This window comes from Microtus oregoni, unplaced genomic scaffold, assembly GCF_018167655.1.
Source record: "Microtus oregoni isolate MIOR12 unplaced genomic scaffold, Mior012 000009F_ref0000495, whole genome shotgun sequence".
NCBI lineage: Eukaryota > Metazoa > Chordata > Mammalia > Rodentia > Cricetidae > Microtus > Microtus oregoni.
Window position 1 is genome coordinate 12619329 of NW_024543068.1, and position 14839 is coordinate 12634167.

The 14839-nt window shown below is 48.3% G+C and overlaps 1 protein-coding gene across 1 annotated transcript in view; it reads left to right on the top strand.

The window, feature by feature from the left end:
• The first annotated feature begins 3511 nt into the window (after positions 1 to 3511).
• Ltbp2 (latent transforming growth factor beta binding protein 2) overlaps positions 3512 to 14839 on the top strand; it is a 78660-nt gene continuing 67332 nt past the window's right edge. Inside the window, exons 1-2 of the mRNA XM_041658643.1 lie at positions 3512 to 3549; positions 8213 to 8296. Coding sequence (XP_041514577.1) covers positions 3512 to 3549; positions 8213 to 8296 — 122 coding nt within the window. The remainder of the gene's footprint in view (positions 3550 to 8212; positions 8297 to 14839) is intronic.

Below are 14839 nucleotides of genomic sequence, written 5' to 3' on the forward strand. Positions count from 1 at the left end.
CCTCATAGTAGATCATCTTTGTATTTCTTCCATATTCTCTTATCTCCTTCCACCAAGTGGGTTCCAGGGCTTGAACTCAGGTTGTCAGGCTTGACAGCAAGTGCTTTGACCCAGTGAGCCATCTTGCCAGCTTTTTATTCCTCAACATATTATTAAAGTAACAGAATTCCATGTTGTATATTTTGAAGTAAATTATGAAGTTTTAGACGAATACTAAAAGACATTAAAAATAACAGAACTCACAAGTTATTTTATTTTCAGTTTTTTTAACTTAAATTTCCTCTATAAATTTGCCTCCCTCTTTCTGCAGTTAAATTTGGATTTAAATATTTCCAGTGTGTGCTTCATATGATTACAGCCGATGTAACTATCCATAAAATACACAGTATTGCATATTTGAAACTTAGATAAATGATAGCATATTGTATCCTCCTACAATGTTTTTCCTTTCTCATTAGCCTTTTGAGACTTAACTATGATAATATACAGCTCAAGTTTATTCATTTTAACTGTTGTATATTGTTCCTTTGTCTAAATATACCACAGTTTATTTATCCATCCTCCTGTTTCTGGATGTTTAGATGAATTACATTTTTTTGCCATTACAAACAGAGCCTGACTCATTTTTCTGCATAAATAAATCCATAATTAAAAGAAAACTTTGTATCATTATTGCAAGTTAAAAGCAGTACTATTTGCAAAAAGAGAAAAGAAATGTAGGAAAATTTGAAATAAAAAAAAATAGAAGCTTTCCAGTTTTGGTCAGGCACCAGCTGTTGTTCTGGAAGCTGGGAAGCTGAATCCCGAGGCTTCTGCTCTCTATGGAGAAGTGGACTGGCTGTGTCCAGGGACAGGATCCAGCTTGAGGACCTAGATGGAGACCTGCTCCCTGCCTAAGTAGGTTAGAAAAATCATGGAACAGGAAATCACTTCCTTGCCATGGGAGTCAGTACTGCTAAGTTTCCTGGTCATAGAAACCTAACATCCCCTTTCCTACCCTTGGCATTGCTCAGCCCACTTCCGAGGGAGCTCTGGACCGGGTGACTAAAAGAAGTATTTAATGTATACCATGTGTTAGGCACTGTGTCAGCCTGCAGAGGAAAGAACCTTTGAGGACAGAGGTGGACCCTAGTGGCATGAGCCACCGCTATGGCAGTGAGAGCAGGGGAACCAGACACTTGTCAGAGGAGCCTCGTACCGGGGGATAATCACCTCCAAGCTGCTCTCCTGGTTGGACCTGTGAGATCTGCGAGTATCCGAATCTCCTTTCAGTACCCTTCCAGGGCCATCCTGTCCCTGCTGCTGATGGCCTTTGATTCTGACATCCTCTGCTCTGCTCCTGACATCCCTTAGGACTCCTCTGTAGGCTGGCAAGGCAGACCTGACTGCTGACTCCTACTCTTAGCTGGGAAGCCATCCTGAGAGCATCTGGGGTGATGCGTGGCTCAGGGGGCCTCTTGGCAGGATTTGTTCCCAGCCAAGTAGACTCCTTGGTTTGTCCTGGGTTCCCACAGGCGCTGGTTTTTAGAAAACTCCCAGGGTACACAGCCTGTTTTCTCTCAAAGACCTCCCAGGCCGCAAAGATGCTTGTCACTACTTCCAAATAAGTGGACTGTTTTCCTCTTCTACCTGGTATATACTGGAAAGCCCTAGGTCTGGGGGCGGGGCTGGAGGCTGGGGGCTGGGCAGCACTCTCCTAGGGGCCCAGAGGCTTGGGCCTTGATTGGGAGGAGAGCCTTGTGGAACCAGGACCATGCTGGAAGAGGTAGCCAGCAAGACAAAGCTCTTGGCCAGCGGGACATTCTGAAAGCTCCCTGGGAGGCCGTGCCCCACAACTTTGGGCCCAAGGGCCAGGAATGGGCCTCAGCCTTTGCAGTCTTTAGGAATTTATTTTGAATTCTTTGTATTACTCTCACAACCGCATAAGCTTTGGGGTCCACTCAAATGTCAAACAATTTCCTAAGCGGCACCAGATGCTCATCATCTTGGCCCCAAGGATCCCAGGAATGACCACCCACTCCAGCCTTTGGCCCCCCAGCCTCTCCCTCCCACTCAGCCCTGGTTCATTTCTGCTCCTTATGACTGGGCCCAGGGAGTCAGAGTCAGCTTCACCTGTCCTGTCCAAAGAAGCCTTCCCTGGGGCACTCCCTCTTGGGGGCGCTTCCCTTGTCTGGTTATGGCGGATCTGCAGATGGAGATCTTGGGCTGGAGAATCTTCTGGTACTGGTAGATTTCACCAGACTCCTGAGGCCAACGTTTGCACAAGAGGAGTGAGTGTCCCACCAGGACCCAAAGTTAAGGTCTCATGAAGGTGTCAGGGCCAGGTACATCCCCCATACACTGCATTCCATTGTCGTTCCTGAGTGAAAACTGTGCTGGTTGGACAGAGGTGGCTTTGTTATGCCCCTGCTCCTACCAGCTATCGCTCTGGAAGTCTTTCTTAAACGGTGACCCAAGAGCCCTGTTTCTTAGGCTCCCTCTTAGCCCTCAGTCTGATCGCATATGGGACTGCCCAGGTCTCTACTCCTCCTGGTTTGGATTCGTGGGACGGTGACACGCATCCACATCCTTAAGACTGTTGATACCTGACTTCCTTGTCAGCACTGGCAGGCACAGGGCACAGTGTGTGGCTTTTGGTGAGAGGCATTGTCAACTTGGAGCCTGGTTTAGAGTTTGACCAACTTAGAGGTTTTGGTTTTGGTGTTCTGGATAGAACCCAGGGCCTCCAACCCGGCTAGGCAGACTCTCTCTCACTGAGTTACCCACTAGCCTGCCAGGCTAGATTTAAACTGGGCTCTGGTACTCGACAATCACGTGGCTTTGGCAAATGACTGAATCTCTCTGGACTTGTTTACCATCTTGTTCTTGTTACTGTGTGCGTGTGTGTGTACGTGTGTGTGCATGTGTGTATGTGTGTGCATGCATGCATATGTGTGCATGTGTGCGCGTGTGTGTGTGCATGTGTATATGCATGTGCATGTGTGTGCATGTGTGTGCATGTGTGTGCGCGCGTGTGTGTATGTGTGTGCATGTGTGTATGCATGTGCATGTGTGTGCATGTGTGTGCGCGCGCTCGTGTATGTGTTGATTGTTTGAGATGAGGTCTTGCCCAGGCCCAGGCTGGCCTAGAACTCCTGTCAGGGTACCACTATGCTCTGCTCTGTATTGACTTCTGGGTACTGGGTTCTAGACACCTCTTCTCACCCATCACAGTCACTCAGCAAGGCAGGTATTATCTCCATTGCGCAGATGGAGAGACTGAGGCTTCCCAGAGGTATACAGGGAATGGCAGGGACAAGATGCGACTTTGGTCTTTGGCACACCATAGTGGTCGTTCCTGGACCAGGTGGCCTCCCCGTGGAATGGGGATAGTCTTCCCGGCCTCTAACTACTCCCCCAAGTCCTGCCTAAAGGGGACTGTGTGAAGAGTCCCAGCTCTGAGCATCCTTTTGTTAACTTTGCTCTGGCGACTCCACAGGAGAAATGTCTGCGGGGGACAGTGCTGCCCAGGATGGACGACGTCAAACAGCACCAACCACTGTATCAAACGTGAGTATCTCCTGTCCCATCCACCCATCTTGCTCTTGAGGTGGAGCTGGATGAGAACTCCAGGACGTGGAGCAGACGGGTCTTCCTTCGCTTCCTTGCAGCGGGTCTTCAGAGTGGAGGCGGTGTGTAGTAGAAGGGAGACTTAGAGTTTCCAGACGGAAACTTCCTCGAAGTAGATTCTCGCTCATGTTTTAAACTTCCTACATTTTCTTCTGCTGGCCCACTGTGTTGCTACCCGTGTTTGTGGTCTGTAGAAAATACCTCTGTTGGGGGAGGGGCATCATTCTCACTGTGGGCTGTGGGAAGCCACCTCTGCCCTGACCCTTGGCCCACAATCCTGGCCTATCAGGCAGACCTGGTACTAGGATGATCAAATTAGGTTCTGAGTCAGTTTTCAGAACAGCCTTCTCTCAGATTACTCTGAAACCTGCCAAGCTGTCTTAAATGTTGAGAAAGAAAGAAATCCTCTTAGTGATGTGGAGACCAAGGATGGAGACAGGAAGAGTCAGGACTTCTAGGCGAACCCTTCACTCAAGGGTGGGAGGGCCATAACCCATGCCGCCATTAATGTCAGAGGCAGTGGCAAGAGCCGATACTTTTACAGCATCCATTTTACACAAACTGTGCTGAACCCTGGTGGATGAGGAAACAGGTCAGGCGGTGGCAGAAGTAGAATGGAGCTTGGATAACTCCTGACTCCAGGGAGTGACTTATGCCCTGCTGCCAGGTACCTGCCCTGGGCGTCCCTCTGCACCTGAGCGCTGGGGAGGGTAGTGTAATCCCTGGGGACTCTGGCGAGGTCTGAAGTTCAAGGTTGGAGAAGGAGATTGGTCCATTCCAGAGAGCTCAGTCTATGCAGGCAGCCTTTGGCTGATAGAGTGAGGCTCGGGTTGACTGGAACAGGCAGCCTCACGGGGAGTGGGCTTCTGCCCAGATGCCTGAGGGGTCTGGGCCAGGTCGCACTCAACCCTGCAGGCCTACAGGCTGTTTCTAACTCGCTTGTGATTTTCTAGTATTTTTCTTTGCCAAACTGTAGTTTCAACACTGGGAACTTGAGGTTGGGTGAGTGCAGAGTGTCTAGGCGTGTGTACCCTCAAGTCTCAGAGGGTGCTGCTGGAGGATGTGTAGGTACCTGTACCCCCCATTATTTCTCCGTCCAGCTTGGTTAGGCCACACACATTCCCAAACCTGTTGTCTAACTCTCAGAGCAGGCTATAGGCTGGCAGCTCTTCCCGACTGGAAGGGGGCTTCCCACTGAAGAGCTATGTGGTAATTAGTTGGTCCCTATGCTGTTTGCTTGTTGCTATTTTGCTGCTAATGAGCCTAATAAAAACCATGTGAGTGACAGGGTGTTGACCCTGGATAACCGGGCCCAGGGCTGTGTAGAATGCAGAGCTCTTAACTCCCAACCCTGACAGCTGGCTCTGTAGTTCCCCAGTGGCTTCTTGTTGCCCCCTCCCCTCTACGCAACTGCCCTTAGGGATGGGGAGAGGCCATGCCAGAGAATGTTCAGGATTCTGTACTAGCAATTTCTTCCACATGGGGTGCTTTCCAGGAAGGTGGGAGATGAGAGGAGATAAGGAGAAGTCTAAAATCTTACCGGGAAGGTTCTAGCCTACGTCCATCCTGGGTGGAGCTTCATCACGTGCATCTTCCCGGGAGCGGGGAGCATGGCATCTCTCTGAGGCGTCTGCTCCCGAGAGGAGAGCTGTGGAGTCTGAGCTCACTTCCTCTTCCTCCCAGCATTCTGTTCTGTTTACTCCACCTACCTATGTTCTAACCAATAAAATGGGCCAAGGCAGTTCCTTTATTAGCCAATGACCTTCCTCCATCATTTCCCCTTTTTCTGTTTAAACAACAAAAAAAGGAAGGCTTTAACTTTAACATAGCAAAATTACATATAACAAAACAGTTATCAAGTAAAAATTACAATAATCTTTATCATAACTAAGGAAAACTATAACTATAACTAACTATTCTTAACTCCATCAAAGACTCCAGAAAGATACAATATTACCTAAGCAAACAAAAAGTAAGCAACTTTTAAAACTCTAGAAATGACAGAGACATCTCACTGCCTGGACAGTCACCCAAAGTTTCTCTGTACCGTTGGGGCATCCATCTTCGGCCTACAGGCCCATAGTTTCCAGCAGACATTTCCACAAAGCAGGAAATTTCAAAGGCAGTCACTATCTGCTTGTCCTGAAGAATGTCTTGCAGAGTCTTTCATGAATCAGGAACCCCAAAAGATCATCTCACCTTTAGGCAAGTTCAGTAGTCCTCTCTCTGTGGGTTCTCTGTGTCCAGTTTATGCAATAGTCCAGGCAAGAGCAGTTTCTTGCCCATATGGCTATCAAACTCCATAAGGATCCTCTTCGATGCCCATCTTCCTCTTGAAGTAGATTGGTGCTGCCAGGAGCAGAGTGTCTCATTGTCATGAAAAACCCTAAGTTATTAAAACATTAATGCCATATTCTGCAGTCTTTGAAAGATATGAAGAATGTCTATCTAACTGAAATGTATCTCTATATATCTAGAAAATCTAACTAACATGACTACAAGCTTGACCATTACTAATGATTATCCATTAACCTATTTCTTAATTATACATTACATTTTTTAATGAACTACACAATCACAATATCTTAATCAATAGCAGAAATATGCATATACATATAACAAAATTGACCTTAAATCTCTATCAATAAAGCAAAATCTATACTAATACAAATTATTCATATCTATATCATATCCCCCTTTAAATGTTAAAGAACGTTTATAAACCATATTTGGGAACATGGGTGCAGTTTTTTCTCTCCAAACTGTTTCCTACTGAATGGGGGCATCGTTAATTAGGTCTTTCATGGTATAACCTGTGTGCTAATTTCATCTCAGTTCTGACATAACCCTATTTCAGTGTTGGACCCCACACCATGTGGAGAACTTGGATTCTCTTCTGGTTCCCCAGATATATTATATCTGGCTTCTTGATATAATGTATCAAGAAATCAATTTATTCTCTGTGTTTAGAAGTGCTGGTCCTGGCTCAGCTGCTACCTCTTCCTGGTCCCTCGCTTCACTCACAGAAGCAATCCTAAGTCCTAACACACTATGCCACCACCCTAGCTAGTCTGTTCCCTTCTCCCAGAGTCATTGGAATCTGGGGGGCTGCTGTGTCTCTGGATATCACATTGCTGGGTCCCCAGTTCCTCTTTCTACCTTGGTGGGGTCTGGAATTGGGCCACCGTTTCCTCCCTTGGTTTTGGTATCCGCCTTTTTTCTGTGGCCTTGCCAGTTCTTCTGCATGATTCATGTGTTTACGTGTCTGTGGAGGCAGCTGACTGAGGGCAAGGGCAGCAGGATGTGAGGTGACTGTCCTGTTTACAGCTGCTGGTTTGAGGAGAGTCTTTGATTTTCTCACACTAGCTCATCCCTGTCTCCACACAACTGGGGAAGGGGCTCAGAACCTCCCCCAGCCTTCCTATATTGACTTGAATACACAGGGTCTGGGGCTGCTCTGGGGAGGACCCTACAGTGACCGAGGAGGGGCCCATCTCTAGACCCCAAGTCTTGTAATAAGGTTCAAGGTTAGGAGTCTATGCTTTAGATTCTGGTATCAGGTCTAAGGAGGTGGATGTTCAAACCCTAATGTTAGATCCATGGGCAAGTCACCAGGTCCCTTTTTAGTTGAGTCTTGTCATACAACGTACACAGGCTTGTCTTTGGTATTAACAGCAATACAATCTATAATTCTCACAGTGCGCCGGGTCACCATAAGTCCTTTATATTCCTGGGTTTTTTTTTTTTTGTGTGTGTGTGTGTGTGTGTGTGTTTTAAATTTTATTTATTTATTATGTACACAGTGCTCTGCCTGCATGTATCCCTGCAGCCAGAAGAGGGCACCAAATCTCATTGCAGATGGTTGTGAGCCACCATGTGGTTGCTGGGAATTGAACTCAGGACCTTTGGAAGAGCAGACAGAGCTCTTAACCACTGAACCATCTTATTCCTGGCTTTTTGTTTGTTTGTTGAGACAGAGTTTCTCTGTGTAGCCTTAGCTGTCCTTGGCTGTCCTGGAACTCTCTCTATAGACCAGGCTGGTTTCAAACTCACAGAGATTTGTATAAGCCTGCATTTTAATACAATGACTCATGAGGCTGGGTTGGATCCCCACCCCTGCATATGCAGATGAACCTGGACAGTTGCCTAAGCTAGGGAGTGGGGGTTCAGCAGTCTCCAGCTCTTACCCCCATTCTTTCTGCTAAGTGAGCAGCTGTGCAGACAGCCCGGCGCATGACTAGACATATGGTGTTTGTAACATAGTCTGCAGAGCCTATGCTAGGGACCCACTTGGTGGGTGTGTGGCTCTGGTCAAGCTGCTCAGACTGTGTCCCAGTGTCCTCTTCTGTGCTCTGCACCCAACAATAACTGCTCCGTTCCAGAGTTGTAAGGACCAAACGAAGTAACTTAGGTCAAACATTTTGTTCATGGTCTGTTGTGTTCTCTAGGTTCTTGGCATAGAGCTGTCATTTTGACTTTGATTTCTGAGGACAGGGGTTATCTCGCTGTCCCCAGCATGATGTACCTCTCTGTGGCACAATGCTTTTCCTCGGCTAAGCTGAGACATCCCTTTCTGTTGTCAAACTTCTGTCCGCTCTCCCAGACACCCTCCCTGCTGCTCAGGGGACCTGGAGCTGGAGGCCTGGTGTGCATTTGCTCCCAACTTCTGGAGCCTCTGCATTGTGTGGTAGGCACTGGGTCAGTATTCCTTCTGGTTCTTATCCCAGCCCTGCAAGGACCCTCTTTCTCTTTTTCTGGGTTCCCCTTGGCTTCCCTCAGGGTGCTCGTCTGATTCCACCCAGCTCACACCTACAGAAGACTCACACGTGAGGACAGCTACGCAGAGGTCGTTAGGGAATGGTGGAGAGGAAGATAGGAGGATTCAAAAGAAATCATGGGAGCACAATGGAGACCCAAGTAGGAAGAAACACACAGCCTCCAGATGATGTCATGTAGGGTACTGTACTCTTTGTGGCGAGTATATATTTCCCATGAGGCTTTTTGCATTTGAGATGTCCTCAGCCAGGAGCTTCCTGAAGCCAGGCGCTGGCTCCCTCTGCACCCGCTATTGTCCTCCGCATGCACGCCGCTGACTGCAGCTTCTGTACCTGCTACTAAACGACAGGTTTTCCAGGACTTTCCCAGCTCTCCTCTTTTCTTTCTGGCTGCACTGCCCCTGGAGTGGTCTGCTTCCTCATAGATGTAGACACTGTCTTGGGGCCACTAGCCCATGTGTATAGACACTCCCGGCCAGACTTCTCTCTTGATCCCAGGCTCCTGAGTCTGCTGCCTACTCAGTGTCTGTCGTGATTGTCTCCCTGACATCCCAACCCCACTTTGTGCAAATGAGCTCATGCGTTCTCTCCTCCGAGTCAGTTTTTGCTCCCGTTTGAAATGGCATCCCAGACAGCTAGGGGCACATGGGCCACCTTCTTGCTCATGCTTGTCATCATTCCTTGCCACACCCTGTTTGTCTTCACTTCTCAAGTCCTATGTGGACTGTGCATGCCTCGCTACGATGCCTCCCAGGTCTTGGGTGTCTGCGGTGATCAGCTCAGGATGTCTGCAGAGGTGTGCTGGCTGCTCCTTCCATTACCTCTGAATGCATCAGATGGCCTTCTGCTCTGGGGATCCCTAAGCCAGAGACCCTTCCAGCCTGGCTCTTAGCCCTTACCCTGTCTCACTCATAGCATCGAGCCTGGCTGTAGGGACTGTGCCTCCTCTCCTCCAGAGCAAATGCCGCTCTTTCCCGGCTCTCTGCCTCCATTCACTGCCTGTGTGCCTGGCCTCGGGTCTCACCAGACTCCGCACCATGCTCCCCTCCTCAGAGGGGCCGCCTCCAGCCACCCAGACTCGCTCTTCATCAGTCTTGGTTTTCTCTGGACCTTGGCCCCTTAACTGTTGCCTCCATGTCTTCACATCCTGGTTTCTGGTCTTCCGTTCCTTTGTTATGTGTTTTGATACTCTTCTGACAAATGTGGAGGTTCCATGAAGGAAAGGACAGAGTTTATCTTCTTCATCACTCTGTGCAACCATAAATACTGGATGCACAGATGCAGAGCCACACTCTAGATAAGGACACAGTCTGCCACCGGGAGTGGCTCCTGCCTTCATGTGGTTAGGATTCAGACAGTCCATGATGGCAAGGTGGCACTTTCCTGTATGCTCTGCCCTGGGCTGGGGGTAGGAAGGGTGGATGGCTACACGTCAGCCATAGCGCTGTCTTCTATGCCCTTGATGCTACTCTCCAGGAAGAGGCGCATCACAGGCTTACCCCTGATAGTGCCTGTCCTGTTCCTCCTTGCTGGGGGCCCCTGCTGGAACTAGAACCACCAAAACCCTGGCCTCTCACAACCAAGTCAAGGTTGCAGGGTGGATATGCCATGAAGTCTCCTTCCTCATGCCTGCCGTGGCTGGTGGGAATTGGGGTTGCTTTCTGCCCCAGACCCTGGCCCTCAGCCTCCAAGTGGCCTAGCATTGCAGCGTTTGTTAAAGCAATTAACAGGGCGGTCCAGGCCTAGAGGCTGGGGCCAAAGTCTGACTCACACCTTCCCTTCCTCCCCTCAGACCGCCAAACAGTAGAGGCCCACTTGGCTTGCCAGACGGCGTCTGCAGAGAGTGTGCAAAGGGCCAAAAATGGCATCTTTCTCTCATTAGAGGCTTTTATGTGAATACAACTGCTATTTTGGAGCCGGGCGCTTGGCGGGTCTGAGCCCCAGTGCTGTTTGCTGCAGTCCAGAGAGCAGTGGCCCCGAACAGCTGTGGTAGGAGTGGGGCAAGGCCATGGGGCCTGGGACCCTGACTTCTCCATAGCCTGGAGGCCCAGGCCCAAGGTTCTGACAGGTAATGCCCTCCTCACTGGGCTTCGGTGGAAAGAATGAGTCCACAGAGGGTTCTGAGGGTCTCTGCCTTTAGGGCCAAAGTGTTGCCCTTATAAACACATCCTAAAGGGGAGGTGCCCATGGAGGGCCTGGGACAAGTGGTGTGGGTAGTTGGAAACGGTCAGATCTGTAAAGGGTTTGGCCGAGAACGAGTCACAGAGTAGGGGACAGGTTGTTAGGTCCCTGGAGGCAGAATATATATAGGATGATCAGGGGGCTTGGTAGGGGTGGGGTATCTTAAAGCCAACGCCTCACCTCACAGACTGTAGAGAGAAAAGCACCGTGTCTTTGGGACCCAGAAGAAAGAAATGGTGGCAAAAACTTAAAGAAGGGGCCATCTGTCAGTCCTGCGGTACTTCCTTCTGCACACTCGCCTAGGCCTGGCTGAGGGGAACGGGGCACGGCTAAGAAATTCAAAAGCCATCCGGCCCCCACCCATTGCTGTTTTTTAGCTTTGTGGGTTGACTACTAGAATGCTGGGCGTGATGGAAGTGTTCTATATTTTGCTGTCCAATATGATCACCACAAGCCACATGTGACTAGTAAACACTTGGATGTGGCAAATGAGAATGAGGAATTGAGTTTTAAATTTTATGACATCTCAATCTAACCCATTTACACTTAAATAACCACAAACAACTTGCGGCTGCCGTGTGGGACAGGCAGTTCTACAAAGCGCAGCTGGTGTCCTCTGCCAGGATCTGTAGAAAGCAGATCAGCAGCCTGCTTCCGGAGCAAGCCTAAGCGGGGAGCGAAGCATCTCAGAAAGGCAAGAAGTGCCACAGTCACACAGCCCGGGTGGCTGAGCTGGCTCAGACCATATCCTTCTGGCCCCGGCCCCCTACCTCCTGACCGTTCTACTAACAAGCAGATGATCTTCATGGATCTGAAACAGGGAGGGTAGCATCTGTTTACACAGTGGGCACTGTTTCTAGAACCTTCTTCTCCAAGGCCTTCCCATTCTGACTTTGGTTTCCTCCCAAAAAGTATGTGTTTTGGGTGGAAAGTCAGAGTATACCTTTGCTCAACTTTTGGAGCTGAGTGAAGGTAGTAGGGGCGCACCCAAAAAGGTGAGGGTGTCTGGGAATAGTGTTTTCATCCATTTCCTGCTTTCAGAGCAGTTTCGGGAGTTTTTGTTTCTTCCTATCTTCTGACATCCTGCTGACTCTGTAGGGCTGAACTCTCCACATACCTAATGTTCAGTGAAGAAGAGTGCCAGGGGAGGGTGGAGAAGGCAGGGTTCCAGAAGAGTCCAAATTATGAATGGATGGAGAACAGTACAGCCTCTGGCTACACAGGGGTGCTGTCCTCCAATAAGGAGAGGCTAGCTGTGCACCTCCTGGTGAACCAACCCTAGAGGACTGACAGAGACGCCACAATGCTTTGCTGAAAATTCTCCAGCAATAATCAACCAAAGATCCGTTAGAACCTAAAACACCCACTGAGTTAATTTCTTAAATACAAAGTGTAATCTCTCCTCAATAAGAAAAATAGGATGTTTGAGCTGGGTATAAAAGTTTACCCCTAGACAGTGGTGGCATATGCCTTTAATTCTAGCACTTGGGAGGCAGAGTCAGGCAGATCTCTGTTTGAGGCCAGCCTGGTCTACAGAGTGAGTTGCAGGACAGCTAAGGCTACACAGAGAAACTCTGTCTGGGGAGGAAAAGTCCACCAAGCTTGGAGTTTCTCTCTTCAGATGGCACCGCCTGTTGGAGCTGCCTTTCCTCCAGTGCCTTGTTTTGGTACCTTAGAAAGTCCCTGCTATGAGCAATTCTGAGATGGTCAGTTTGCTTTTGATACATTTTTTATTGGTTTTATTGAGTTATATATCTTTCTTCACTCACTTCCTCCCCCTCTCCTTCTTCCCTTTTTCGTGATCTACATGCTCCCAATTTACTCAGGAGATCTTGTCTTTTTCTACTTCCTATGTAGATTAGATCTATATATGTCTCTCTTAGGGCCCTCTTTATTGTCTAGGTTCTCTGGGGTTGTGAATTGTGGGCTGGTTTTTCTTTGCTTTATGTCTAAAAGCCACTTATGAGTGAGTACATATTATATTTGTTTTTCTGAGTCTGGGTTACCTCACTCAATATGTTTACTAGCTCCATCTATTTGTCTGAAAATTTCAAGATGTCATTATTTTTTTCCACTGTGTTGTATTCCATTGTGTAAATATGCCACATTTTCCTTATCCATTCTTTGGTCAAGGGGCAGTTAGGTTGTTTCCAGGTTCTGGCTATGACAAACAATGCTGCTATGACCATAGTTGAGCACATGTCCTTGTGGTACTATTGAGACTCCTTTGGATATATACCCAAAAGAGGTATTGCTGGGTCTTGAGGAATGTTGTTTCCTAATTTGCTGAGAAAGCTTTTGACACATTTTGAGATCTGTGCTCATTTGTTTCCATGGGTCGCCTTTAAACACAGTCGTTCTGGCTCCCTCTCACACTGTCACTAGATTTCATGCAGCACTAACATCAAGAAACAAAACAAAAGAAACAAACCACCTGCACGATGATTCCTCTAGTAAAGGCACCTGCCACACAGGCCTAATGGCCTGATTGATCCCAGAACCCAAGTAAAGGTAGAAGAGTAAACTGGCCCTGCAGAGTTGCCCTTTGACCTCCATGCTTGCACCCCTTCTGTACCACAGACATGTACACATGAATATAAATAAAAACAAGAGAGCCCATGTACAGAGACCAGATTTCAGGGTTCCCAAGTGGAGGGAACTGAGCGAATTTAAAAACAACAGCCATATGCAAAACACCATTTTAGGAGCTGGAGCAATGACTTGAGGACAATAAAATTCTTGATGTGTAACATGAAGACCAGAGTTCAGTTCTCAGCACCCACACAAATGCAGGATGGCCGTGACAGCCTGTCTGTAGTCCCGTGAGTCAGGCACATGGGATATCTGGAAGAAACTGGCTAGCTAGCCTAGCCAAATGGTGAACTCTAGGTTTGAGTGGAAAACCCTGCTTCAGTCTGAGGCGGACGCTTCCTAGCATCTAGCTTCACTCCAACCAGCTGAGCTAAAGGCTCTGGCCAGCATAGCACTTTCCCCGTGGACCTGTGTGACCTTTCTGTAAAGTGTACTCGAGACTGTTTCTATCACATCCCAGACCCTGTGAGTGCTCTGAGAATACTCATCAGCGCAGAAGCGTGAGCTGGCACACATCTCCGCTTATAATTTGAAACGGACCATGTGGCTTTAGAAGGGTCAAGGAGGACACCCATCGCCCACCTCTGGCCTCCATGTACACACATGTACATAGTACCAGTACACACTTGTGCACCCGCCCACATGTTAACACATGTATATACGCCAAAAGAAAGTTTAAAAGGGCATTTAACACAAGGAAAAAAAAGAGAAAAAGCTTTCAGAATTTTCTTTTTCTTTGGCAGTTGGAGCCACCATTGTGAGCCTTTTAGGGGTGTCTTTGTAGGGAAGAAAAGAGGAGCGCATGATCCAGTCCTATAAGGACTGGCTCAGAACAAACCAGTAATGGAAACCATACAAGCCAGGCCTCTAGGAAGCCAGTGAGAGCTGGTTCAAACCTCAGACCCTCCCGACATGGAAGGAAGGTTGCCTCAGCAAATTGGGAAAGGTCACTTTCCCATGAGGGTGTTTATCTATCAACACAGCTGGTTGGTCTGGAAGTCTTAAGACTTTTATTTATGATGATACAATAGACAGAGAAAAATGACAGATCCAGTTTTTCTCCTGACCACTCATTCCCTGTGAGCTGTTCATTAGACCAACTGAAGTCCTCCCTGAGAATGGGATTCCTGGTTGAGAAAAGACCTTCTGGAAGTGTCAGGACCCCACTTCGGAGGGGTGGAGAGATGTGAGGCCACCTTTGGGGGGCCTAGAGAGATGGCTGAACTCTTAAGAGCACTGGCTGCTCTTCCAGAGGATCCAGGCTCAATTCCCAGCATCCACATAACAGCTCACCACTGTCTGTAACTCGAGTTCCAAGGGATCTGATGCCCGTACCCAAACATAAAGACAAAACACCAATGCACATAAAATAAAAAAAGAACAAAAAAAATTTTTTTTAAAAAAAAGCTGCCTTTGAGGCAAGCATCACTTGCTCAGAGGTGGGAGTTGCATGCCCCTCCTCTCATGCACGCCAGGTTTGGGGTCTCTGCTGGGTGAGAGGTGTGAGTTCATGTGATCTCTCCAATCCTAAAAGAAAACCAGGCTCTGTATGTGCCCAGGGCACATCTGCCTTCCTCAGTGTTTGCCTGCTAAGCTGTTCCCAGGAGACAGTGTCTGTGGCTGAGGTGGTGGTGACAGGGGCCCAGGCAGGTGGTAGCTAGTTATATCTGGGCAGACAAAAT